At 41.7% G+C, this 25,022-nt stretch overlaps 2 protein-coding genes and 1 long non-coding RNA gene across 13 annotated transcripts in view; all 3 read left to right on the forward strand.

Annotated features, from left to right (window-relative positions):
* Positions 1-1,938, forward strand: part of pkn1a (protein kinase N1a) — a 50,631-nt gene extending 48,693 nt beyond the window's left edge. For all 7 annotated transcript variants that reach the window (XM_044345803.1, XM_044345808.1, XM_044345806.1 and 4 more), the window contains one exon: positions 69-1,938. In XM_044345803.1, the coding sequence (XP_044201738.1) occupies positions 69-272 (204 nt within the window). In that variant the 3' untranslated portion in view covers positions 273-1,938. The remainder of the gene's footprint in view (positions 1-68) is intronic.
* Positions 1,939-3,616: 1,678 nt separating this feature from the next.
* Positions 3,617-21,308, forward strand: map2k7 (mitogen-activated protein kinase kinase 7). Of its 5 annotated transcripts, XR_006402744.1 has the most exons (14): positions 3,617-3,875; positions 5,857-5,904; positions 8,998-9,142; positions 9,897-9,963; positions 10,640-10,753; positions 11,775-11,894; positions 12,103-12,210; positions 12,301-12,480; positions 12,750-12,830; positions 13,038-13,180; positions 13,285-13,330; positions 13,452-13,587; positions 14,702-16,402; positions 16,627-21,308. XR_006402744.1 is itself a non-coding variant. In XM_044345813.1 (13 exons), the coding sequence occupies exons 1-13, from the start codon at positions 3,752-3,754 to the stop codon at positions 14,713-14,715; spliced, it is 1,326 nt and encodes a 441-aa protein (XP_044201748.1). In that variant the 5' UTR covers positions 3,617-3,751; the 3' UTR covers positions 14,716-21,308. The 5 variants fall into 5 exon arrangements, 3 of the variants coding, with proteins under 3 accessions (XP_044201748.1, XP_044201747.1, XP_044201749.1); XR_006402745.1 differs by having other exon boundaries at positions 13,452-13,927; positions 14,702-21,308; XM_044345813.1 differs by having other exon boundaries at positions 14,702-21,308.
* A 323-nt stretch (positions 21,309-21,631) lies between these two features.
* Positions 21,632-23,523, forward strand: LOC122978808. Its single transcript, XR_006402746.1, has 3 exons — positions 21,632-22,039; positions 22,613-22,693; positions 23,470-23,523. It is a non-coding gene; the product is annotated as an uncharacterized LOC122978808 (long non-coding RNA).
* Positions 23,524-25,022: the final 1,499 nt, after the last annotated feature.

Here is a 25,022-nt window from a genome sequence, read left to right on the forward strand (position 1 = left end):
CAGGAAAGAAAAGCAGATTCTGGATTTTTTTTTTTTTTAATCATTCCTTTTTCTCCGTGTCTCTCCAGAACGTGGACTGGGAGTTGTTGCTGCAGAGGAAGGTGCCCCCTCCCTTCGTGCCCTCCATCGGCGGCAAGGAAGACGTCAGTAACTTCGACGAGGAGTTCACCACCGAAGCCCCGGCGCTCACGCCTCCACGTGAGCCCCGCGTGCTCTCCCGCAAAGACCAGGACAGCTTCCGAGACTTTGACTACGTGTCCGACCTCTGCTAGTGGGCCGTCTGCTCACAGACCTCGAGGAATGTTTAAATATCGAAGGCTTTGCGACGATTTTGTCGGAGCAGATCGTCACGTCTGATTGTTAATTACACTGTGAATGAATGCGGACAGACCGAAGGCAGGCGGTCTGTGTTTTGTGTGTCTGCGGGGGTTTTAAAGATGTTGACTGAGAAAATAAAAGAGGGGGACAGATAGAAGATGGGGTAAAATGCTCGAAGGACAAATACGCGGCGGTCGATGTGTCCCCTCTCCGATCACTTTGCAACACACCAGTGACGTTTAGCCTTTAAAACGCCTCCTCCCATCCTCCTCCTACGTGTCAGTGTGGTCACCTGTGCAGCTGCGAGAGGAGGAGCTCGCCGTCTCTTCGTACTGTTGACTGTTCGGGGGGTTTGCTCGACGCCTCTCATACCGATGCCTTACATTTCTATTTGTATTTGATCCACAGAAAAAAGAAAAAAAAATTGTTTTTATTTTGTGGCCCTCTGTATAAAAGCAGCAGGAAGAGTGATACGAAGCGCTGCAGAAATACTCTCCACTGTTTTTAAAAGAGAATTGGCTCGTCAGCTGAATTAGCGACATGCAGAATGAATATTATACTCGAAGCTTATGACGATGACCCGAACATCCAGTCACGCTGACTGATGCAAAGTGAAATTTGAGTCAACTACGGGGTAAAGAACCACTGTCTTACTTCACTGCAATGGACTTTTCTTTGGACTTATATCAACTACCTTTTTTAAAATGTGTGTTTAGGTTTTAATATCTGTGACAAAAATATTACAACAATTTGCAAAAGAGTCATATTTGATGACAAATGACTCTTGAATGCATCATTCAATACCAGGCACATACATACAATTTGGTATTTTACATCATTTTGATTTTAAAAAAAAAGAAAGTGCTAAGTTCACAAGCACAAAATGACACCTATCAGCACAAAAGCTATGTGACATGCAAGTTTTTTCTCTCTTTTTTTAAATTAAAAAAGAAACTCTGAACACTAAGACTTGATGTACATGTAACAGATTGTCCATTATGGGTTTTTTAGACTCATCCATCCAGTTATCTACATGCTACCAGAGTTTTGTGGACATGAAGTAAGTAATTTCCCTCCGAGACGACGATATATCTGGCTTTAAAACTCATCAAACACTGGTTGTAGCAGCAAAGTGTCAGTTTTTAGAGCTTAAAAAATCATCTGTTGTGGTCAATACAAGGTTTCCATCACAGGGGATAAAAATCATCTTTATCTCAGTTGAAACCAATCGATATCTTTAGTGCTTTTTGGAAACATTTGTGTGGCTCCTGCAGCCTCATTAGCCACTTTTTCCACAGTACGACCAATTAGAGCTCGCGGCTTTAGATCCTAGCTAAAAAAAAAAAAAAAAAAGTTCTCTTGGCAATACGTTTCTAAATGAACAACAATATCATAGAGACTCATAAATGTTGGAAGATATGAGCCAGTGGTATAAGCCTTGTTTTGGCCCCTGTAGTGGAGGCCAGTCTTGTGTAAAACTTTACCATTTCTGAGAACAGTTAGAGGTTTGTTGTGAAGCTGTATGTATGACAGTGTGGATTTTACTTATCTTGTGTACGACATTACAAAACCATGTGAGAGTATGAGATGACTTATTTTATAAAGAAAACCTGGAGTGAATATCGTGTCCGTGTGTTGGTGTTAATGTGTTTATTCAAACCAAAGCAGAGCTGCAGATAAGAGTTGGGCAACATGGATGAAATCACAGCTTATCAGCAAATATGATGACTGTATGTTTTTACAAAATCTATTGAGAAATAGTTTATGGATAAAATAGATGGACAGGAAAGTCACTTTTAGCCTGATCAGATTACATAATTGATACATCAAGGTTCTTAAGTTGATGCAAAAGTGTTAATTTGCTTAATATTGCCATAAAACAGTTGATTTGCAACATTGCAGACAGAGTTATTATAGAGATAGTCTCCCTCAGTATAAACAGAACAGACACTGATTAAATCTCAGCGCTGTAGCTTTGATTCAAACATGAGAGTTGGACTGCTGCGGGTGGAAGAATCTGTTTCTATTTTTCTTGTTTGTACTGAGAAAACAAACATACCAGTATAAAAAAAAAAAAAGGAAACGGAAAATCAGTTTATTTGAGTGAGTTAGTGTGAGTTTCAGGTCGGCAGGGTAACCAGAGAGCTCAACTCAATCACCTGCTCAAGTGTCCCTGATCAATCCTTTAATCTGCTCCAGCATCACTAACAGGAAAACAACTTCTGTTTTACTGTTTATACAGTTACACATATCATCAAATCATTGTAGTGACGGTGAGCCAGCATGCATGACAGCAGGAACCTGAAACTGAAGCAGTTAAATGGAATCCAGCCTTTATTAATTTGATTATTTACACCTGTGTTTTCCTGCTGTGACTGTGACGAACTGTCTTCTGTGTGAAGGACTCATGATATAAAACTGAAACATTTGAGAAGCTGGAACCACAGGATGTTTGCATTTTGCTTGAAAAATAAAGATTCATCTTTTATATATAAAAAAAAAAAGTTGCCAATTAATTTTCAGTTGTAATGATTAAATGACTTTCAGCTCTAGTGGACTTATTAGTCTTTCATAAACACCATTTCCAAGTTCTTACTCTGTTCAAGGCAATGTAAACTCAAGATCCACTTACTTCTGGTGCTTTCAACAACATCACAGAGTTGTCTCTTTGTCAGCAGATGTAAATGAACCTCTACAGTTTCATGACAACGAAACAAACCCCATCTGCTAATGAAAACCATGTGATACGGTCGAAAGCGCCGGAATAACCTGTTGCCTCTGAGGTCAAGAATGAACTTTCGAATTCAGCTTTTTAGTCACAAACATAGATGAGAAATCCTGCAGCTGCTCACAATTATAGGAAGTCTGAACATCTACAGCTCCTTGGTAACCGAGCAAACTCATCTTTTAGATGAAGACCATGTATTACTGTAGAAAGGTCCAGAACAAGCAAGTAAGTGGACCTTGAGTTGAGATTGCTTTTTTAAAAAAAAAAAGAAAAAAAACAAAACTGCTGTTTCCAAGGTCAAGGATTTGCATGTGTGCGTGCGTGCGTGTCTTTCTCTGTGTGTGTGTGTGGTCTAGGTATTCCTCACGTTGTGGGGACGTAAATGTGTTTACACAGTCATGTTTTGGGGATTCGCCTCCCTATGGCGATAAAAACCAAGTCCGGGGTGTGTGTGTGTGTGGGAGGGGGGCGTTATGTTAGGGTTAGGGTAAGTCTCCAGGAAATCAATGCAAGTCTATGCAATGTCCCCAAAAGTGACCTAGGACAACGTGTGTGTGTGTGAGTGTGTGTTTCAGTGTGTGAGTGTGAGTGTGTGTTTCAGTGTGTGAGTGTGAGTGAGTGTGTGTTTCTGTGTGTGTGCTGCTGCCTGCCAGAGAGGGGAGTCGAGAGCTCTGCTGGGAACTACATGGTGCTCAATTTTTCAAGATGTCGTCGCTGGAGCAGAGGCTGTCGCGAATCGAGGAGAAACTAAAGCAGGAAAATGAAGAAGCTCGCCGGAGAATCGACCTCAACATCGACATGAGTCCACAGAGATCACGTCCGAGGCCAAGTGAGTGTCCACCGGGGAGGACCGGGGAGTCGGTAACGGCCAGAATAGCCGGGGGGAAAAGCTCGAAGAGGCGGAGGGAGGGAGCGGAGGAGTCGGGGGTGTTATACTGCTAACAGGCTAGCTACATAAACAAACACCGACTCAGCTTGGTCGGTTGGTTTTACTGTCAAACCATTTACTGAACAAGCGGGACAGTTTCTATAGCGACTAAAGCTAAAATTGAACAAACTGAAGCGCTGTCATGAAATATCTGGCTGGCAGTCACGTCCCGAAATCTGTTTTGGTTCTGTCCTGTCAAACATGCTAGGCTAACGCGCTAGCAGTCTGAGTGATAGTCGGTGGCAGGCCCGGCGTCAATCTGAACATTTCATGTAGTTTCCAGTCTGTTAGTGATATATTATGTCAGTGCCATGTATCCCCAGAGTACCTATGATTCCTCACAGACACCAAGCAGTGTGTGTGTGGCTGTGACTCTTGCGGCAAAGTCAGCTTTCACTGCCAGTTTTGACCCTTTTTGACGAGACAGACGCTAATTTCTGCGAAGCTAGCAGATCGAGCTAACGTTTCACATACGTTAACCAACGTCCGTTGAAGTGTTGAGATGTAAACACAACAACGACTTTACCCACAAAATGTCAGTTTGCTGCAGACTCATTGAGTTGAAGTCTTTCATAGTTTTCCAGTGAATATGAAGTCGGTGTTAAAGGAGGTGGTGAAGCAGTAATGTTGGGCCCAAGTCTGCAACATGCTGACTGACATGCAGCACTGAGACAAGAAGAAAGCTCTTAAAGGACGGGTTCACAATTTTTAAGTATGTCTTAAAACAACAGTCAGGTGCCCAAATAAACATTGAAATAGGTTTTTATTGCTATAATTATTCCTCCTGTTCATACTGACCATTAGAAGATCCCTTCATAATGCACCCACAATGTAAGTGATGGGGCCAAAATCCACAAGCTTCCATCTGTGCAACAATGTATTCAAAAGTTTATCTGAAGTTTATATGCAGCTGCTCAAATGAGTCAAATCAAGTAGATATCTTTCATCGTCACAGTCTTTTTAGTGCCAAACTGCCTCTTTTTGTTACTATACTTCCACCGCAGCTCAACAGGGAAACACTGTCTGAGGAAACACAAAGAGGGAATTTGATGCTAAAAAGACTGTAAATGTGGCAGATATCCACTTGAAATGAATAACTCAGACTGCTGGAGCCTCATCTATGCTTCGGATGAACTTTTAAATGCATTTTTGCACCAAATGACTGTCAACATACTGAGGATTTTGGCCCCCATCACTTATATTGAAAGCACATTTGAAGGAGATCTTTTAACAGTCCGTATGAACAGGAGGAATGATTACAGCGAGGAAAACCTCTGTCAGTGTTCATACGGGCGCCTGACTGTTGTTTTCATACAGACTTGGAAAAACTGTGAACCTGTCCTTTTTAAATGTCTTATCTTAGTAGATTTTATCAAGTGCTTGCCAACAATATATGAAATCCATCAACAAAGATCATTCTTCCTTACAGATCACGCCAGCATTCATATGAGATTTCAGTAACATTCACCACAAACCTACTTTTTTTTTTTTCTCTGTTCTTCTTTAAAAATGTGTGATTCCTGAAGTTACATTAGCTGTCTGAGCCTGAATGAGACTGTAAAGTGAGTGAGTGAGTGACTTAAAGGATAAGGCTGGTGATATTCTATATTTTTCAGTAAGACAGTAAGAAAAGCTATGGAATAACACCAGTGTTACCCTTTAATATACACCGCTCACATTTGTGTTTATGTATGAATCGATGGCAGATGTGTGTCAGAGAGAGAACAATGATAGAAGGTCTGTCTTTTTTTTTTTGCTATTTGTTGTATGATGGACTGTGTGTGTGTGAGAGACGTGTGTGTGTGTGTGCGCACGTGTGTTCGTCTCAGTAGTACAGTGCAGTAATGTGCGTGTGTGTGTATATTTTCTTTCCTCTGTCTAGTCATCGTGATCCAGCTCAGTCCTGCTCCAGCCCCTTCCCAGCGTGCAGGTATCATTCAATCCATCGCTCTCTCTGCCACTGCACCTGTCTCCCCGACCCCTCTACCACCCCCCCCCCCCCCCAATGTCACCTCCCCATCCCCTCCTCACTCACTCATCCTCTCTTTCTGTGTTTTTTTTTTTTTTTTTTTAGACCACACTTAAACCTATCAGAGAGTGTTCTTGGCTTTTATAAACATAGTTTAGTTTAGTTTTGCCCCTGCCAGTAAAGCCTAATTGGCGCTTAACATCACTACTGCACTTGTCGTAATTACTCACATTTGTCTTTTTTAACACTCTTATGCACGTTTCTTACATTCAGTGTAATTAAGAGTCTACAGAGGACAAACTACGGCTGTAAAATTCAGTTGATTCTGTCTGACCAGTACAGGGGTAACAGACCAACTAAACGCAGTAAATTATGTCGGCAGCAGCTGTTTAAAGTAAAGTTTTTGGGTTTCACAGACATTGTGGATACCTTTAAGCATGCTTTTCAAATGTTGTTTCGTTTCAAACCTCCTCCTCGCACACACGTACTTTTTCTCACACTCACAAACTTAACTCTTCACCCTGTATCTGATCGTTTTACGACTGAATAATAAAAGCTTCCACTGATGGATAAAAGTTGAATCCATGTTTGTGAAACCAATCCTTGACCAGCGCTGATATTTTGGCAATGCAGTTATTTGCACCTCCTCCCCTTCAAGTCACATCCTCCCTCCATCTTTCCATCCCTTCTCCTCTCTGTCTGTCTGTCTGTCTGTGTGTGTGTCTGTGCCAGTGGCAGGGCAGTGTTGGTGTGTGTTGATATTGATAGTGTGTGCGTGTGTGTGTGTGTGTGTGTGCGCGTGTGTGTGTGTGTGGATGTGTCAGATGATTAACCTTTGTTTTGCTGGAGGCAGAGAATCACAGTGCATGTGGCTTTTTCTGCACGGCACGATGTTTTGGGTTGTGTTTTGTTTGACACGGTCTCTAATCCAGCATCCCCCACTGGTCCGTCTGCAGGAGTGCTGTGAACACTCTTGGCTTCTCTTTCTCTCTCTGTTTTCTTTGTGCGGCAACTGAAGACTCGCCTTCCTGTCCGAGTCTGACTGACTTGACTGTCTGACTTCCAGCTTAGTCTGTGCTATGCAGTTTTGGCCGAATCTCTCCTCTCTGTCTCTCACGTCGGACTGTTTGATGTTGTCTGTTATTCATCTTCTGGCATCTCCCCCCACCTCCTTCCTTTTGCAGCGGCACTGTGTGAGCAGGAGGGCAGTGCAGCAGTGCCTGCAACTATGCGCGTTTGTGTGTGTGCGTGTGTGTGTGTGTGTGTGTCTCCCCTTCTCTTCGCTCGGTCTGCCCGTCTATCCTCCCATCCGTCCATCTGGAGCCAGCCGAACTATGGAGATGCGATCCGTGCCAAGGGCTGCCTGAGTCTTCCTTTCTCTCCACACTAATCCCTCCGCCCCTTTTTACTAACTGATTCTCCCCTTACAGGCTGATCCATCCATCCATCCACAGGTGACTCATGGATACAAACAGCCGCTGGCTCTCTCAGAGGAGTTGCCAGCCCACATCTACAAAAATAATAATAATTATAATAATAATAATAACAGCTGCATGGTCCTTGAAATGTTTTTCAATCCAGTTAGAAACATTTAAAAAGTAGCTGATGTGAAAATGATAAGTCTGGATTGAAACTCTTAGTAATCAGGGCGTTCATCATACCGTAACTGCTGACTTTGTGTCTGAGCATTTGGCTGCATGACAGATCTGTGTTAATACTGCTTTAGATTATTCTCCTCAAATTCTTAAACATCTCTGAAAGTTAGTCAGCGCTGCCACAAACGTCCGATACCACGAGGCCAGCAGAGTTTTAACACGTACTCGAATACATGATTGAGATCCATGTCGATGCAGGACCAGAAGTTTTATCTACTGTTTGGATTTCAGTGGCAGTCGCTCGTCAACCGGACCTACAGCTGTCATTCATGAGTATCAATAAGACTGTGTGGCTTTGTGTGGATAATAACGGGTTTAATAGCAAACTATGCTTTATCACTTCATGGTCTATCGTTCCAGCCGTCGGTTCTATCGGTTATGATAACGGCACATACTCGCCAAAATATTTGCTGAGATCTGGGAACACGTGATTAAATGATCATAGAGGTCGTAAAATAAATACCCAGGTAAGCAAAAATTAAAAAAGAAAGAGAAAACAAAGGTGAACAGTGAAATTATTACCTTTTAGAGATGGACTTCATGGTTCAACTTTGACCTGCTGTACTTGCTGTAGTTGTGTGTTCTCACAGTTTCCTGTGCAGTCAGAGACTATTAACATCACGGACACACACTCACTTTTGGTTTCACCTCCCAAATAAAATCTGGCAAAACTATTTGTTTCTATACAACCTGACTGACTGACTGCTTGTTTTTTTTTTTTAGTGATGTTACCACCTTCTGAGATCTGAGCAGTCACTCCAGTGAGCAAAATGTTATCATAACTATTAAAACCAATGGCTGGAGCTATTAAAATAAAGCCCACGTTGTAATAAATCATAGGTCTCCTTTTGAAAACAACATGTGGGCATCCACATCTCTAAACTGTACCTCCTGAGCTGTTGGCTAACCCTGCGCTGTCTCTCTCTGCCTGAGAATGGTGTGCTTTGGCTCTGAGATAACCGTCCTGTTTGTTTTAACATTGGGTCGGGACATCAGCGAAACAAAAACAAAACTGTAACTTTGTGGGGGGGTGTGAGGGGGTGGGGGGGGGCAATAAGTTCATATGCAACAAGTTCAAGTCTAGATAGCAGTGCTGTAGTGAAAGAACTCTTTGATCTCGCCAAGGCCGGTTTCTCTTGGTGTCTCACGGGAAATAACGTTCAGTCGGTTCCACACAGGATATAACAGATCACATTCTTTTCTCATCAGACACTTTGGTTTAGACACTGTGTTCACTATTGGCGCACAACAGCTTTACATCACTAAAATAACGGAGTCAGTGAATGCATGAACAAACATAGCCGTCTTACACCTTCTGGCATGCTGGCCTCTGGTGTAAAACACACTAATCTCCCTCCGGTCTCTAATGTGTCATGTCTCCCCGCCTCCCCCCCTCCAGCGCTTCAGCTGCCCCTGGCCAACGATGGAGGCAGCCGGTCATCGTCTTCAGAGAGCTCGCCTCAGCACCACCCCTACCCCAGCCGCCCGAGACACATGCTCACCCTGCCCACACCTCCGTACGGCCTACAGAAGAGCCTAGAGAAGTATGACATTCATCTGAGCAATACATAATGAGGAACTGTATTTATAGTAATGTAAGAAGGGTCTTATCGTGTGCATGTGATGATTCCTCTTTGTCACTGTAAATCAGCAACAAATGTTTGATTCGTTCATTAAAATAAGAAACATTCAGCACATTTAAATTTTAAATTAAACGCGTTCTCGGAAAGGCAGCTAAGTGATGAGTGGTATTGGAAATGCTCATTTATTAGTAAGCATTTTGGCTTTTTAATGACACACAGGCAATCATAATTTTTTGACCAGAGCGACTGTCATTTAAAAATGAATAATAAGAACATAAGCACTCCTGCACTGATTCCCAAACAGGATGAGCAAGTGCAGTCGTTGTATTTTTAATTACAGAGAAGTAATAAGGATGTAAACATGTGTCTCAGTGATGTTAAATATATACTGTACAGTATATTCTCAAGACGGTCACATGAACACGTGCACGCACACAGCACAGCGACATGCAAACACCGGAGGGGGGTGAGCAGCGTGAAGGGTTCATTTAAAGCGGAACAAGTTGTGTCACACTTAATGGATCCACGTGCAGATAGTGTGGGTTGAAGAGATGTACAGAAACACACACACACACACACACACACACAGCGTCCTTTTCTGAGTCAGAAGTCTCTAACTCATCTGCCTATGGCCGTTTCACACTGAAACACGCTTATATATAGCATCTGCGCTCCCTGACGTCGTGTGTCGTTGTGTGTGCGTTTGTCCCCGCAGTGCAGAGATTGACCAGAAACTGCAGGAGATCATGAAACAGACGGGTTATCTGAAGATCGACGGTCAGGTGAGGTTTTCTTCATCCTTTAACTCATCAGTCCCAATGAAAAAAAAGCAGTTAGGCTGTAATAGTGAGCACAAAGAAGTTTTGTTAAACCATGTTATGAAAGCAGCAGAGCACCATCATCTCTATCTGGACAACAACAAGCATCCCTGGCATTTTTCTCTCTTTGACAATAAATAGAATAATATTGTTGCTTTTGTTTTAAAGGTTTAACCTTATTTAGTTTGTTAGTTTTCTCCCTCTTCCGGCCTTCAGGTCCAATATCGCAGTCAGTGTCAGTCAGGGTTTAAAGATGTGACTCACTGCTCTCCAGATTGTTTTTACTTCCTGTCATTAGCCCAGAGGGGCTGCCGCATCACTCACTCAATGAGATGTTACTCACAGCATCTCAGTTATCACTGATTTAATTTTAACGAAGCAGAGATATGATGCATCTTCCCAATGTGTGCTGGTATTGTCAGAAAGGCCACTGGGGGGAAGAGCTTAATTACAGATCAGAACATTTGTTAGTAAATGGCCCAGAGGGGTTTACAAGTCAGCATTGTCTTCTCTGCTCAATTTCAGCTTGAAGACTTTGCATGGAAACAACATTCAGTTCATAATTTCACCTGTAAAAATATCTTTAGCTTGATCTAATATCTTGTTTTTTTTCTGTGTCGGTGCCTCCTCGTCTGTTCAGAGGTATCCAGCAGAGGTGACAGACCTGATCAGTGAGGGTGAGATCGGCAGCGGCACCTGTGGACAGGTCTTCAAAGTGCGATTCAAGAAGACGGGCCACGTCATCGCTGTCAAAGTAAGACTGCATTCACCCCCCCCCCCCCTTCCCCCCCAAAAAAACAAAAAAAACAGCAGTCCTCTTATTCATTTGAATGGGGGGTAATGCGTTTAGGCTGCGGGTGTGGTGACAGCATGGGGTTCAGCAAAAAACCACAACAGCCATCCAGCAAGAAGAATCAACTTTTGCTGAAATGCAACCTGACATCACGCTGTGGTGGCCAATCAGACCGAAGACGCCCATAAGAGGAAGAACCTTGTTTACTTGACGACTTTGTTGTCAGCTTCTCGACTCATTTTTAAAAAGACGAGAGGAAAAAGAGGAAGAGAGTGTGAGCGAGCTGATAGCACGGAGCATCAGAGAAATAAAAGCACAAATAAACACACCCACACCTCCACAGAACCGGCCTTATCTAGATGCGTCTCAGACACAAGCATACAAACACACACATATAATAGTGTTTTACACCTTATTTATTAGTGTACTTCTACCTCATATGTCTTGGTTTGATTCTGAGAGAGATCGTTAGTGTCGTTGGTCGGCAGGTTGACGAGTCAAACAGGAAACATCGGGAGGTAGAGGCTGTTACAAACTTGCAGAAACTTTTTTTTTTTTTGTAGGATCCCCGTTAGCTTCAGCTGATGCGTTTACTAGACATCATGAGATCCACAAACACACAGACACGTACATGAAGTAAACTCAAACATCAGTCAGCACGATGGTACAGCAGGAGCTTGATGCTCAGCTGAGCCTGGTATTGCTCTTTCGTTTCCTGTTGTGCTGTGTTTACCAACACAGTGGCAGTAATAACCCCACAAAACAACCTCCTATTTAAGAGATGACTTAATTGTAACCGTCCGAGCTGTTTAACAATTAGGCAGTCACTCAGCTCACCGGAGGAGTCTTTGTTTTGTGATTTCCTAATGGCTTGTTTCTTAACATGCACACCCAGCATGGTATGTGTTTCATTCATTCAAATTCTGGCAGGACTCTAACATGTCTTTTGTGTGTGTGTGTGTGTGTGTGTGTGTGTCACCAGCAAATGCGTCGCACAGGTAACAAAGATGAGAACAAGAGGATCCTGATGGACCTGGATGTGGTGCTGAAGAGTCACGACTGCCCTTACATCATCCAGTGCTACGGCGCCATAGTTACCAATGTGGGTGTCCCCGAAAAACATCACTGCGTTCTTATAACAGCAAAGTTGTAATCCACCACCACAACAACCCAAACAAACTGCAGCTTCAGCTTTATTTTTGTACCCAGTGTGACTGCTTTTACACTCATATTTCAGATTACTCCCTTGCGGTACTTACTGTAATGAACTGATAAAAGATATATGTGTGTGTGTTTGTATACCTGTACAGACGGATGTATTCATTGCCATGGAGCTGATGGGAACGTGTGCTGAAAAGCTGAAGAAGAGAATCCAAGGCCCCATCCCCGAGCGAATCCTTGGAAAGATGACAGTGGCAGTAAGTGGAAGAAACACACATATATGCGAAACACTTCTCACATGATTAGTTTGTACTGATTGTTGTACTGTGTGTGTGTTTCTGCTGCAGATAGTGAAGGCGTTGCTGTACCTGAAAGAGAAACACGGTGTCATCCACCGAGATGTCAAACCCTCCAACATCCTTCTGGATGCTAAAGGTCAGATCAAACTGTGCGACTTTGGCATCAGCGGACGCCTTGTCGACTCCAAGGCAAAGACCCGCAGCGCCGGCTGCGCTGCCTACATGGCGGTGAGTGAAAACACACACACACACACACACACACACACACACACACACACACACACACACACACTGTACACGTATGAGCAGCTCACACACACAGTTATCACAACCTGTCAGACTTGCATATTTGTCTTTGAAGCCTCACAAATATATATTTATATTCAAACAATCCAACAGATAAATGGATACAAACAGATGCTATCATAAATCCCATTTTACACGATACACACGCTGACTTCCTAAACAGAGTGTTGCATGTTTTTATATCCTTGCAGCCTGAAAGAATAGACCCTCCAGATCCAACCAAACCTGACTATGATATCCGAGCAGACGTGTGGAGCCTCGGCATCTCTCTGGTAAAACTGCTGTCATTTTATTAAAAACCAGGCAAATTTTACATGAACTAAATTTATATGTAACATTTTCAAATGTGTAAAAATGGAAGAAAACTGCAACAAATATCAAAATCATTGTGACAAAATGTCTTAGTGACAAGGTGCCGTGGCTTTAAGAGACTTTGTTATGGATGATGGTGGATGTTAATGGGTCCTTGTGTCCTCTAGGTGGAGCTGGCCACAGGACAGTTTCCCTACAAGAACTGCAAGACAGACTTTGAGGTTCTGACCAAAGTGCTGCAGGAAGATCCTCCTCTGCTGCCTCTCAGCATGGGCTTCTCCCTCGACTTCCAGTCCTTCGTCAAAGACTGGTGAGCAGCACACACATACGGTGTATACTTACAACGTCAAAATCTCATAGTTTAAAAAAAAAACAAACACTATAAATATATCTCTTTAAATTCACTTATTGCAGCCTCACAAAGGATCACAGAAAAAGGCCAAAATACCACCAGCTGCTGGTAAGTCACTGGTCTTAATGAGCTGTAAAAAAAATCCTTTTAGTTTAATCAGATTTATCAAATTTTCAAGTGTAACTAAATTCTCTCTCTCTGTATTTTTTTGTCTCTTTACCTCGTCCAGGAGCATAGTTTCATCCGGCGTTACGAGGTGCTGGAGGTGGACGTGGCCGGTTGGTTCCAGACAGTGATGGATCGCACCGAGTCGCCTCGCAGCAGCCAGTGTTACAGCCATCAGCACCAGCTCCACTCGCTCTTCAGTAGGTAGCCTAGCCTAGCCCAGCCCAGCCCGGCGTTAGCTTAGCCCTACGCTAGTCTAGCCTAGCTTTAGCTTCGCCAAGCCCAGACTTAGTCTGCCCTAGTCTAGCCCAGCGTTAGCAGCTAAGCCTAGCCTTAGACCCAGCCCGCCTGGCCATCTGTCCACTGGAGAACCTGAAGAGCCCTCAGAGGAGGGCGAGACGGAGACTCGATGGATGGACGGATGGATGATTGTCGGAGAGATGGACTGATGGATGGATGGATGGATGACACAGGTGGTTCTGTTTATCAGTGTGTTGAATCTGGACGGGCAGACATGGGAAGGAGGGAACAGAGAAAAAGGTGCACACTGTAGTTAGCTTCATTACGTCTCGTCTATCACATCTATCACATCACGGCACATCACAGTGTGTGTGACAGCCACACACACACACCTACATACAAACTGTGTGTGTGTGTGTGTGTGTGTGTGTGTGTGTCTTGAATGTGTTTCTACATTTCCTCCACTTTTCATTAGTCATTTACCTACATGTCTGTCTCCAGCATTGATCCAAGCAGTTGGATTAGTCAACAGAGTAGTCACTACACACTGGAACAAAGCATCTGCTACATTAGCAAACATGAATCTCTTTTGTACATAAACATTATGGAGGACACAACAATTTCCGGTGCAATTATGATTCTTCAGGTGTTTCTACTATCACACATTCTCAGGCTGTGTGTGTGTGCGTGTCTGTGTGTGTGTGCATGCGTGTGTGTGAGAGAGAGAGTATGTGCGTGTGTATGGATACATATCAAGACACAGTCACTGGTTGTTTTTAAAAGTGAAATGATATTTCTTAGTCATTTATTCACCTTCACACTAAAGCTCTAACACACAAACTGTAATGAATGTGTCTATTGGCCTGTGCTTCATTTTTAACATGTAAGGATCGTAATTCTCATTAACATTTAATATGAAATATGTTTTTAGAATACCCATCGTTTTATTTAGCAGCTGCATATTTGGAAAATGACAATGAAAAAGAATTACAAAAAAATTAGCGTTGCATCTTAGCTTTGTAGAAAATTGGTCATTTATGGATTTGTTTGTTTTGTTGTTTTGTTTTTATTCAGAAAGAATTTGCTGACCTAAAAGAGCGTTTATAAGAGATGGAAGTATACTAAGAAGAGAAAAGAGGAAGTAGAAGAAGAGGGGTTATAGTTTCTATGACCATTCGGAAGACTGAATAACTGTTACTGGTGGAAACAAGAGAAACGCTGGAGGTGAAAATGGGAGCAGAGAGCTTTTTTTCGTTCAGAAGGCAAAAGAACAGGAGCTTATCTTGTACAAAGAATATATAAACGGTGTAGATCTTATTACCTGTGGAGCATTTCTTTACTTCACTCTCCGTTTGTCTACCTCTCCCTCTTTGTCCACCTCTCTGTCTGCCTCTGCTGTTTAGTGTGACGTAGAGCTCCACAGTGTTACCAGACCAAAGGCTGCATGTAGGTTGTTGTCGTTGTTGTTGTTGTTGTCGTTGGAGGCCGAGAGACTCTGACCTGCTCCTGGAAAATGTCAAACATTGAGAGGATGCACAGTCTTGATAAAGCAGGCTGTGATGTTTTTAGGGTCTCAAACTACCAGCCTGCGGGGCCACTAGATCACAAAGACGCCCACATGTTTAGAATTGATTTGTCTTATGGGGCCATAAACCATCAAAGGCCTTTTTGTTTTATTCTATCCATAAATCTCTTTTCTCACTCTTTCAGGACTATTTTAAAGTGTTGCAACTAACGGTTTTAATGTTTTCATTATTGATTCATCTCCTAAACAATGAATGAATCATTCAGTCTACTACATTTCACACGTTTCAAAGGAAAGCATTTCAAAGCGAACTATGTTTTTATGCGGTCCCACCAGGAGAAAAACAACGTGGTTAACGGTCCCCCGGGCAGTTTGACATTGAGACCTCTGACCTAGAAGATTGCTAAAATGAAATTGAGTGTGTCAGGCTCCGTAAAGCATCTGAACTAGTCGGGGTGTTGTGTGAAACTGTTATGTGTAGATGTACTTTAATGAGCGCAGAGCAGTCACAGCCAAAGCCTGCTAGACGTGCAGACTCGAACCTCCCCCCTCCCCCCCCCCCCTCCCCCCTCCCTCCGTCACGCACCGAACCAAATCACTGCTAGACACAGAGAACTGAGGAGCGGCAGCGATAGAGAGAGGAAACCGTTAAGTGTCAGAGAGAGAGAGAGAGAGAGATAGATAGATAGAGAGAGAGAGATCCAGGAATGTTGTCAAGATGGTAGAAAAGATGAAACAAAACGACAGGGAAAAAGAGAGGATGAGGACAGCGTGAGGTAAGAAAGAAGGGATTGCTAAGAAAGTGAGATGGGAAGTTAAAAGGAAAGTCATGTGATTGATACAGACGACAGGAAGTAAAGTTTGTGAGAGAGGAGAGCAGAAAACATCGGCTCTGAGGCTAGCTAGTTATTGTAAAAAGCTTTCATGGTGTTACACCAACCTACCAATTCTGATTTTAGCGAGCGAGTTAGCGTGTTTATGATGTTTACTGTTCTGTTCAAATCATGTTATTTATTTACATTGCTACTGCTGCTACTTTTTTTATTGCTTTAGACGCTGCTGTCACTTCTTTTTCCCCAAAGGACAAATACTTTATTCTTTTTTTTTTTTTTTTTTTTTTTCTTTTAAGCCAAATAAGTGAAATAATGCAATGTCTACACATGTTACCAAATACAGAAGAGCAAGTCTGAAGAAGGTGAAAGCAAGTGAGCGATGGCAGGACGGATGAAGGGAGGTCGGCTTCACAGAAAGTACTAACTCACACACGAAATATAAACACACAGCTCACCTCAAACGTAGCTCTATGTGTAAAGGAAGCAGTTAATCATTTATATCCCATCGTCACACTACAAATGTACAGTGTAGATTTGATTTGGGGGGGGTGGGGGAGGGGGAGGGGATGTCTGTCTGTCCAGATGCTTTTTTGTCACTTCCATCCTTTCCTCTGTCCATCCATCCCTCCATCTGTCCACAGGTCGCCTACAAGCTTGACAACCTTGACAGTTCACACCAAAGGTGTCCACAACTCGACGAAATACGAAAGAGCGTTGTTGTTATTGTTATGACTATTGTTATTGACATTATAATTGATTACTCTCAGCTATGATATGTATGAAATCTCTTTTATAGCTAGCGGGAGAAGGCGTAGGGGCGGCGCTGTAGTGCAGCAGTGCCTGTGTGTGTGTGTGTGTGTGTGTGTGTGTGTGTGTGTGTGTGTGTGTCATATATATTGTACAGGGGGAGACTGGTGCATTAACACACGACAAGGGCCGAGCAATAAAACCAGCTGGTTCGTTCTTCTACTCAGTGAATCAAACTCAACAAAGCGGCCTGTATCAGGAAGCAAGTTCAACTTATTCTGGCTCTCTTTGGGCTTCACTGACCCACCGACTCGATCACAAAGCAGAGTAGAAACTAGCTCAGTTAACTCAGAGTCAGTTGATCCACCTACAGACCTGCTGTCGGAGGGATGAACACCATTCTTCCAAAAGATATTCCCTCATTTGGGGTTTTGATCTGTAAGGCTAAGGTTAAAAATAAATGTGGAAATCATCATAAATTTAAGTCACAAGAGATTTTAACAGTAAAAATTGAAGCAGCAGAGGTAGAAATCCCCTGACTTCAAGTCCCAGAGCGTGGGCGGAGCTCCAGAAACTCTGCATCCTCAGAAGCTATTTTATCAAACTTTGGAAAGCACCTGAATTCCTTGTGACGTGTGAACTGAACGGTGTAGTTCACCGTTAAATACCGCCGGCATATTCAACATGTTGATCAGATAAAGTGACGGATCTAGAGTGTAAAAGCAGTGTGCCAAATACAGGGGTCTCTAACTGACAGCTGGGACCCCCTCTAACACTCAAAACTCAATTTTAGGGGGGGTCTCAATAATGTGTCTAGTTATTTTTTTATTTTTTTATTTATCTAAACAGTGCAGTTTATTTGTATGTAACTTCTAAACTCAGTGGACACGTGGTTGTCTAAAAAAAAAAACAATCTGACATAATTATCATGGAAATCAAAGTATTTCTACTGACATGTTAAGAATGTTGCTTTGTTTCTCTTTATTACTTATTTAATTGTGAACAACCTTTCTGGTTGATGACTCCATTTTTCCAGTGATCTGATTGGTCAGAAGGCGGTCAGTTGGCAGTTTTTGATTGGAGTGCAGCACAGGTTACCATGGTGATCTACCACAAGATAAAAAAATGAGACATCCTTGTGACGCTAGAAAACCTGAGTGAAGTCAGAAAGAGAGCCGGACCATCCACTCCCGTCTCTTGCTGTTACAGGCCTGTGAGCAGACGTGATGGCGCGCCGGCACATCGCCGTTAGCTCGGCCTTTGTCAGGTTTTAATCTGGAGTCCAGGTTCCCGACCCGGAACTGGTTCAAAGCCACGGTTTACCTTCAACATTAGCAAAATCGCTCTGCTGTCGGTTGTCTTGTCTCTTGTAAACTCTCCAAATAACAGGATTCAGGGTCAAGACAGATTTATATACACCTGAATCTGGTGCTTAGCAACCATCAGCTGTACTGAACTTGCAGCGCAGCGTTACTCGTCGGTGCAGTTTCAAAAAACCGTGACTCAAGGAGACGGTGCAACGTTCACTGTTTGTGTCTCCAAAACTCAAAGCTAGACCCAGTCTCCCGCTGTCGAGATCCTCCGTTGTTAAGCTGTATTTTACAAAAAAAAAAACACACGCACACACTCGCTCAACCGTGCTGTCTGTGTGCGTTTCCATCCAAACACCTGATTGGGTGACGCTGCACCTCTGTGAAACCAGGTCAGGCAAGGTGTGCATCTGCTCAGAACGACTGTCAGTGTGTGTGTGCCGGGAAGCAAAACATCACTCATGTACACACACACACACCCACACCAAATGTATAAAAGTTATCCCATCCTACACAGCGATGCTGGCTACTGCCAATAGTGGCTTTATGTGTATATTAGCTTGCCAGGTGCGAGGCCAGCGCTGTATTAAAAACAGTAAAGCTAGCTCATAGCGTGTACCTGCGCTGTGCCTTGGCACCGAAGGGGGAGTGTGTGTGTGTGTGCGTGTGTGTGCGCGCGTGTGTTTGTGTGTGTGTGTCGTAACCCCATCTGTAAGTAAACCAAATATCATTTTCACTATGCAGTCATTCAAACCATGTCGGCTTGCTTCAACGAGGGAAAAAAAGCCTCCTGTACATACACAGATTTACGGATAAACTGGAGTTAGCGACAGTGTGAGATGTTTTTCTTTTCGACTCCCCCCCCCCTCCTCTTCCCCTCCCCCCCAAGTGTGATTAACATCACCGCCTTCAGCTAGTTCACAGAGAGCAAGAGATATGTTTTGAATGAGCTGACAAATATTTAAGGATTGTATCGGGGTCGGGGAGGGACTGGGGTTAGACTGGGGTTTGTAGTTTTTGGGGGGAGGTACAGATCAATGCTGTAAAGTATATCAATTGCATGTTATTGTCACCGCTATAACTGCCATTGTTTTGTTTTGTTTTTTTGTTATTGTTTTTTTTCTTCCAAGACAACAGTTGTTTGGGGCGGGATGCACAAAACTTTATCCTTATTTATGATTTTTACACATATAGTCTGTATTTTTGTTTTTGCGAAAATGTTGAATTGTTGTGTACGTAGGAAAAGACACACTTTTGCTTTTTTTTTTTTTTTTTTTTTTTAAATTTTCTCCATCAACTTTGCAATATACTTTTTCACTTCAGACCCGTCACTTGTCGTTGAAGAAGAGGATGAGGAGGAGGAGGAGCTGTATCTTTATTAGCAGACAGTGTTTGTTAGAAAAAACATCCTGTTTCCCCTCATGTGCCGTGTGTCTTTCTTTTCACTTAGCTGTGTGTGTGTGTGTGCGTGTGTGTGCGCGTGCGTGTGAGATGTTTATTCGTCTACCAAAAGTCTTTATTGATGGTGATTATTATTATTATTATTATTAGCGTTTATTTTTGTCCGTTGTTTTGTTTTTTATTATTATGCTTACTATGATTACTGTTTTTATTATTATTTTTTTTGTTGTTGTTGTTGTTGTTATTATTATTATTCAGGGCAAAGATGACACCAAATTGAACAAAGAAATAAGAAGACAGTGCTGAGAGCTGGACAGTGTTGTCCTTCTCTCAACAGGTTTCTTTTACTGGCGAGGTGGAGCGGTTGTTTTTCTCACGCTGTAGTGTCTGTCCACCTTATTTAACCCGCCACATAAAGATAACCTCTGAGCTGAAAGTCTAATAGTATTTTATTATTATTATTATTATTATTATTATTATTATTATTATTATATTGTTTTCCTTTGATCAGATATCATGATCGATTTATTACTTGTTACCCCAGTTTGGGTCATAAATTGTGTGCTGTTATTTTATTATTTCCCCCCTCTCATCCCTGCCCACTGCTTTTGGATTTTATTTTTTATTCTATTTTATTTCATGATTATTATTATTATTTTTTTATTCTTTCTGGTTTGTTTGATGCTGTAGTAGCGAGCTGATTGGTCAAATACCAGAGCTTTTTTTTTTCTTTTTTTTTTTTTTTTCTAATGCTGAGACTGTCATGACTGATGTTGCACTTGTGATGGGTTTTTATTTAGTTTTTTGTTTCGTGTTGCAGACTGGGATTGTTGTTCGGAGAGGAGAATACTGGGTGTGAAAATGTGCAAACATTTTTATTTTATTTTTTTTCCTTATTTTCTTAAAGTCACAGCAGTTATTTTATCAATCATAGATCTGTGACACAGAGCAAGAAAATGATTCAACAGTGTATTTTTTTCACTGATATTTATTTATTGGTTATGTTTGTGTTTTTTTTGGTTTGTTGTTTATGTTTATTGCTTTTTTGCGGAGGGCAAACAGGACTCAAGGTAGAGGAGAAGTCAAAAGATTTGGCGTTTTACTATGAAATATTGTATTCAGCCATCACACTAACGTATTGTCTGTAAAGTGACAGATCAACAGGTTACAACAGAAACCTACAGCACAGTAAAGTGCACTGTCTGACATCCATTATTTTGTTTACTGTTTACCCTCTCAGAAGGCCCCAACAAACAAACTGCTCATGGTTTCAAGCTGAGTATCCACAGCATGGTGTATTTGAACTCTAGTGCTTTGCTAAGAATCACAGTTAAAGCTTGTATTGTTTGAAACTTGGATGGTTTTTAAATCAGTAAATACTGAATGCCAGCTACAAAGCAGACTAGATTTTGTTTTTTTTTTTTTTTTTTTGAGTTTTAGGTATTTGAGCTGATGATAACTACTATGTAAGTGTGTCCTGTTAGCGAGGTGGGACACGCTGCTTTGAAATATCATCATCGAGGTTTGTTCTCAGTCTAGATCGCATGACTTTGCTAGTTTGCAGGGTGGGGGGAGGGTTGACTTCAGCTGCAGTTCAAAGTCTTCTTGTATGTACGACACCATGGATATATTGTCTTGACAGTTGTATCGATCGACACAGCTTTACTGCCTGGTTCTTTTTATTTTTGTTGTTTTTGTTTTTGTTTTTGGCTGTATTTTATTTCCCTCCCCCCACCCCCACCCCCCGAGTCTCATTTCAAACAGAATAAATGCCATTATATTGTGAATACCTCAGGATTTTTTTGGAGAAAAAAAATAATAAAACACTTAAAAATCAAATAAATAAATAAAAACTCATAAAAAGTTGACTTGTCACAGTGGCGTTTTTTCATTTTCATGTCCCAGCAGAGGTGTTTCATAAAGTTTCATACTGTGTGTTTCCAGTGAACCTCAATTTAACTGCTTATAGAAAAAGTCAACTAGCAGCTAATGTGATCAGACTAAAGTCTTGCTCCTTCATGATGATGAAACCCACCAGAGACATCAAGCTCAGATGACATCAAATCACAGTGACATCACAAGTATCATGAAATGCCCTCTGTGTGCCCACACAAAGGAGAAAACATAGAAAAGTTCTGTATTGACTATCTAGTTAAGGGTAAATCAGGATGAAATACCATGTAGAGTGCCACTATATGTGACAATCTGCAATGGAAAGTGTCCTCATGGTGCTCTTTCAGTGGAAGAAACTGTGATCATGTCCTTTAAATGAAGAGGATGTAATGCAGAGCCATATGATGCTGTTGTAATGGGGTAAGCTGGATCTTCTGTATGAGTGCCCTACTGGTGAACAAAAAGGAATAAGTGCACTCTGAGGTTCCCTAAAGTCTAACATACTGAAGTGTAGAATTGGCCAGCGACACATCCAGCGGGTTTTTGGACGGACCTTGACTGACTGCTCAGTGGGACCGAGCAGCATCACGTTCACTGGACCAATCATCAGCCAGACCTTCCTGCATGATTCAGCTACCTCACTGACATTTGGCAAAATTCACCGAAACTTTTGGAGCGACCGAGAACCAACATGTGGTCGATGGTGAGAATGCTTTTGTTTTGTGAAAATGTCTCTTTGTCCGTCACAATGTGTATGTGGCTGCATGACGGGGCGGCATATTAAACCCCTTTTCCACAAGTTAATACGGTTCCCTGTGGACTTGAAATGTGTCAGACAACTACATCACGATGTCAATTTGACAGTTCTGTCGGTCAGAGCTATGCTAACATTAGCTGCTCCATCCACACTCATAATAACATCATTTACGACGTTATTGTACCAGAACCATTCAAGTAGCAGTTCAACAATATCCTAAAAAGTAGAAAAACATTATCAGCAAAATGTACTTAAAGTATCTTACTCTGCAGAGTGATATATCATCATATATGACATTATTAAATCATTAATACTGATGGATTTGGTGTGTAAGCATCATTTTTACAGTTGTAGCTGAGCGAGGTGGAGCTAGTTTGAACTGTTTTATACACAGTTCAGCGGTTTAAGCGCCCTCCAAAATATAAATACTTTTACATGAATTTCTTACATTTTGCATTTGAACTTTTCTGACTTGTATATGTTTTGTTGTATATACTCTATGTTTGGTGTTTGGTGTAGGTTTCACAGTCTTCCGATGGAGACATTCGTCAGATTTACACATCTGGTGCATCAGAGAAGACAGCACGTGCTGATGGAAAAGTGAGTGACATCAAACACCTTTAGCATTTAGCTCAAAGCCCCTCTATAGACTCTTAGTCTAGTCAATTATGTTAAGAAACTCCCTGGAAAGCAGTGTTGATACTGACTGGCTTATCCTGGTAAATTAAAGAAAATGTATTTGAATTGAGACACTTTCTGATAGCGAATAATGTGGCACAGCCATGAACATTTTACATGATGAAGTTTAAATCAATAGAAACTTTCATTTCCTCAGGAGTGCGCGCATCCCATGCGATGGCTGCAGATGATCTTCCTTACGTAAGAAGATCGTACGATCCAGCAGTCAATACAGCGTCTATGTATATATGTCTATGCTCCAGCCGCTCAAGAGGCGACGTCAACAGACCATGAAACAAACTATAGTGGTCGGATTTAACTTCTTTTTCTCGTTCTTCGTTTACGACGATCTGACGTCAGCTCGTCAGCAAGGTAGAAAAAAAATGTTGTAAACGAAGCATCAAAGCAGGCATAAGCCCTGAGTTTTGACTTGCAGGAAGCATTTATACATACGATCATCTCAAGTTTCCGAACTTTGACCATGTTTAATAGTAAAATCACAACAGAAAATCCGATACGAGCCCTTTAAAGTCATAATGTGTACTGAACGGATGTCAACTGTGAATGTCAATTATCTATCAATTATCAGTCCCTGCTGAGGAACACAAACTTCCTTGAAATAATACAACAAATTGGCAAAATAAACTCATCTCACCACATTTTTCCTCACTCTTAAACTTATTTTCTTCCTGCTTTAGGAGCTCTGGCTGCCTACAACATGGGAACAGAAAGAATGAACTCACACTACGGGGGGGGGGGGGGGGGGGGGGGGGGGGGGGGGGGGGGGACTATTCCAGTGGTGGGCCCAGTACTATGAGGATCATTTGTTTTAACTCTGAGAACTCCCCCATTTCTGAGTTAAAGTTATATTTAAACAGCAAATACCATCAACATGAAGTAGAATTAGACAACACTTAGTTTTCATTTGGACTCACTACTTCAGAATCCACCTTAAAAATATGTCACAGTATCTTGTGATTGTTTTCTCGACTGTGAGACAAATTACATATTTGTGTGTCTGTTACTGTCTTGCAAAGGTCTGAGTCCTACTCCATCATTTTTTTCAATATTTATTGAGTATTTATTTATAGGTCATTTATGATCACCTACTTGTTGTTGTTTCGTTGTTGTTGTTGTTGTTTTTCTCAATGTTGTACAAAGTAGTATGAAACAAGAGGTTAAAATAATATAATAAATAATAGTTTTAAATATATTTTTTTAAAATCAATTTGCAAACAAGTTGTTTCTCTGTTCAAGCTAAATTAATTTCAATGAATTACCTCCTGATGATAACTTTGTCCAAGTTTGCATTTTTTAAAGGAGTTGGTGTGCTCATCAGTGAAATCAAGCAAATCAAATGAAGCTCTCAGCATGACTGATTGATATCTGTGTCATTTTATATCCTTTTATAATTTTATAAATGGAATTATCTTAAAGTGGACAAATGCATTTCTGCAGCAGAGTAACTACAATGTTTGATGTCATTTGCAGCATGTATCAGTGGATCAATAAAGCTATCAGTCCAATATATATAATCCTGAGTCATGTCTTTTCACTGAATGACAAGTGGATACATTTACAGACATGTACACACACAACATCCTCCAGCATCACTGTGAGCAGGTGTAAGAGTTCCTGCATGCTGCTCTTGTTATGTCTGTGCCACAGTTGAGCTGTAAGAACAAACAGTAAAGTCCCAACAAAAATTAACAACACAACTTATTCTTCTTAACCACTTGTGACTTTTAATCCTTAGTATTGGTCAAACTCCAAAAACACTGGATCCTACAATTCCCATAATGAAGTTCTCATGACAGGGACGGTACAAAAGGAAACATGATTCATTCTCATATATATAAACCATCATCTCTGGTGTCATTGTATTACTTTAATATTTTCATACATTGGATCCTTATTTATTAGCTCACCTGCCTTCAAAATGTGCTTTACAAACTTCATTATCACTGAATTTCTCCTGACTGACACGCCTCTTATTCTTAGGAGTTTCTCCTAACTCGGCCAGTCAGGAGAGACGTTTAGTCGTAGGAGGTTTTGTGAATACGACTCCTGATTTGTGAGTAAGACTTTGGTTTCACACCTCAGCTTGTAATTTCCAGTTTTGTCCACAACAGGGTGCACTATTCATTCAATGTTAGCTCTTAACCTGAGACACATAACTTCATGTTGCACCACACAAAGGAGAAAAGTTTGAGAGAGAAAATGACAAATCCCTCCACAACAACCTGTTTCA

Source organism: Thunnus albacares, chromosome 3, assembly GCF_914725855.1.
Source record: "Thunnus albacares chromosome 3, fThuAlb1.1, whole genome shotgun sequence".
NCBI lineage: Eukaryota > Metazoa > Chordata > Actinopteri > Scombriformes > Scombridae > Thunnus > Thunnus albacares.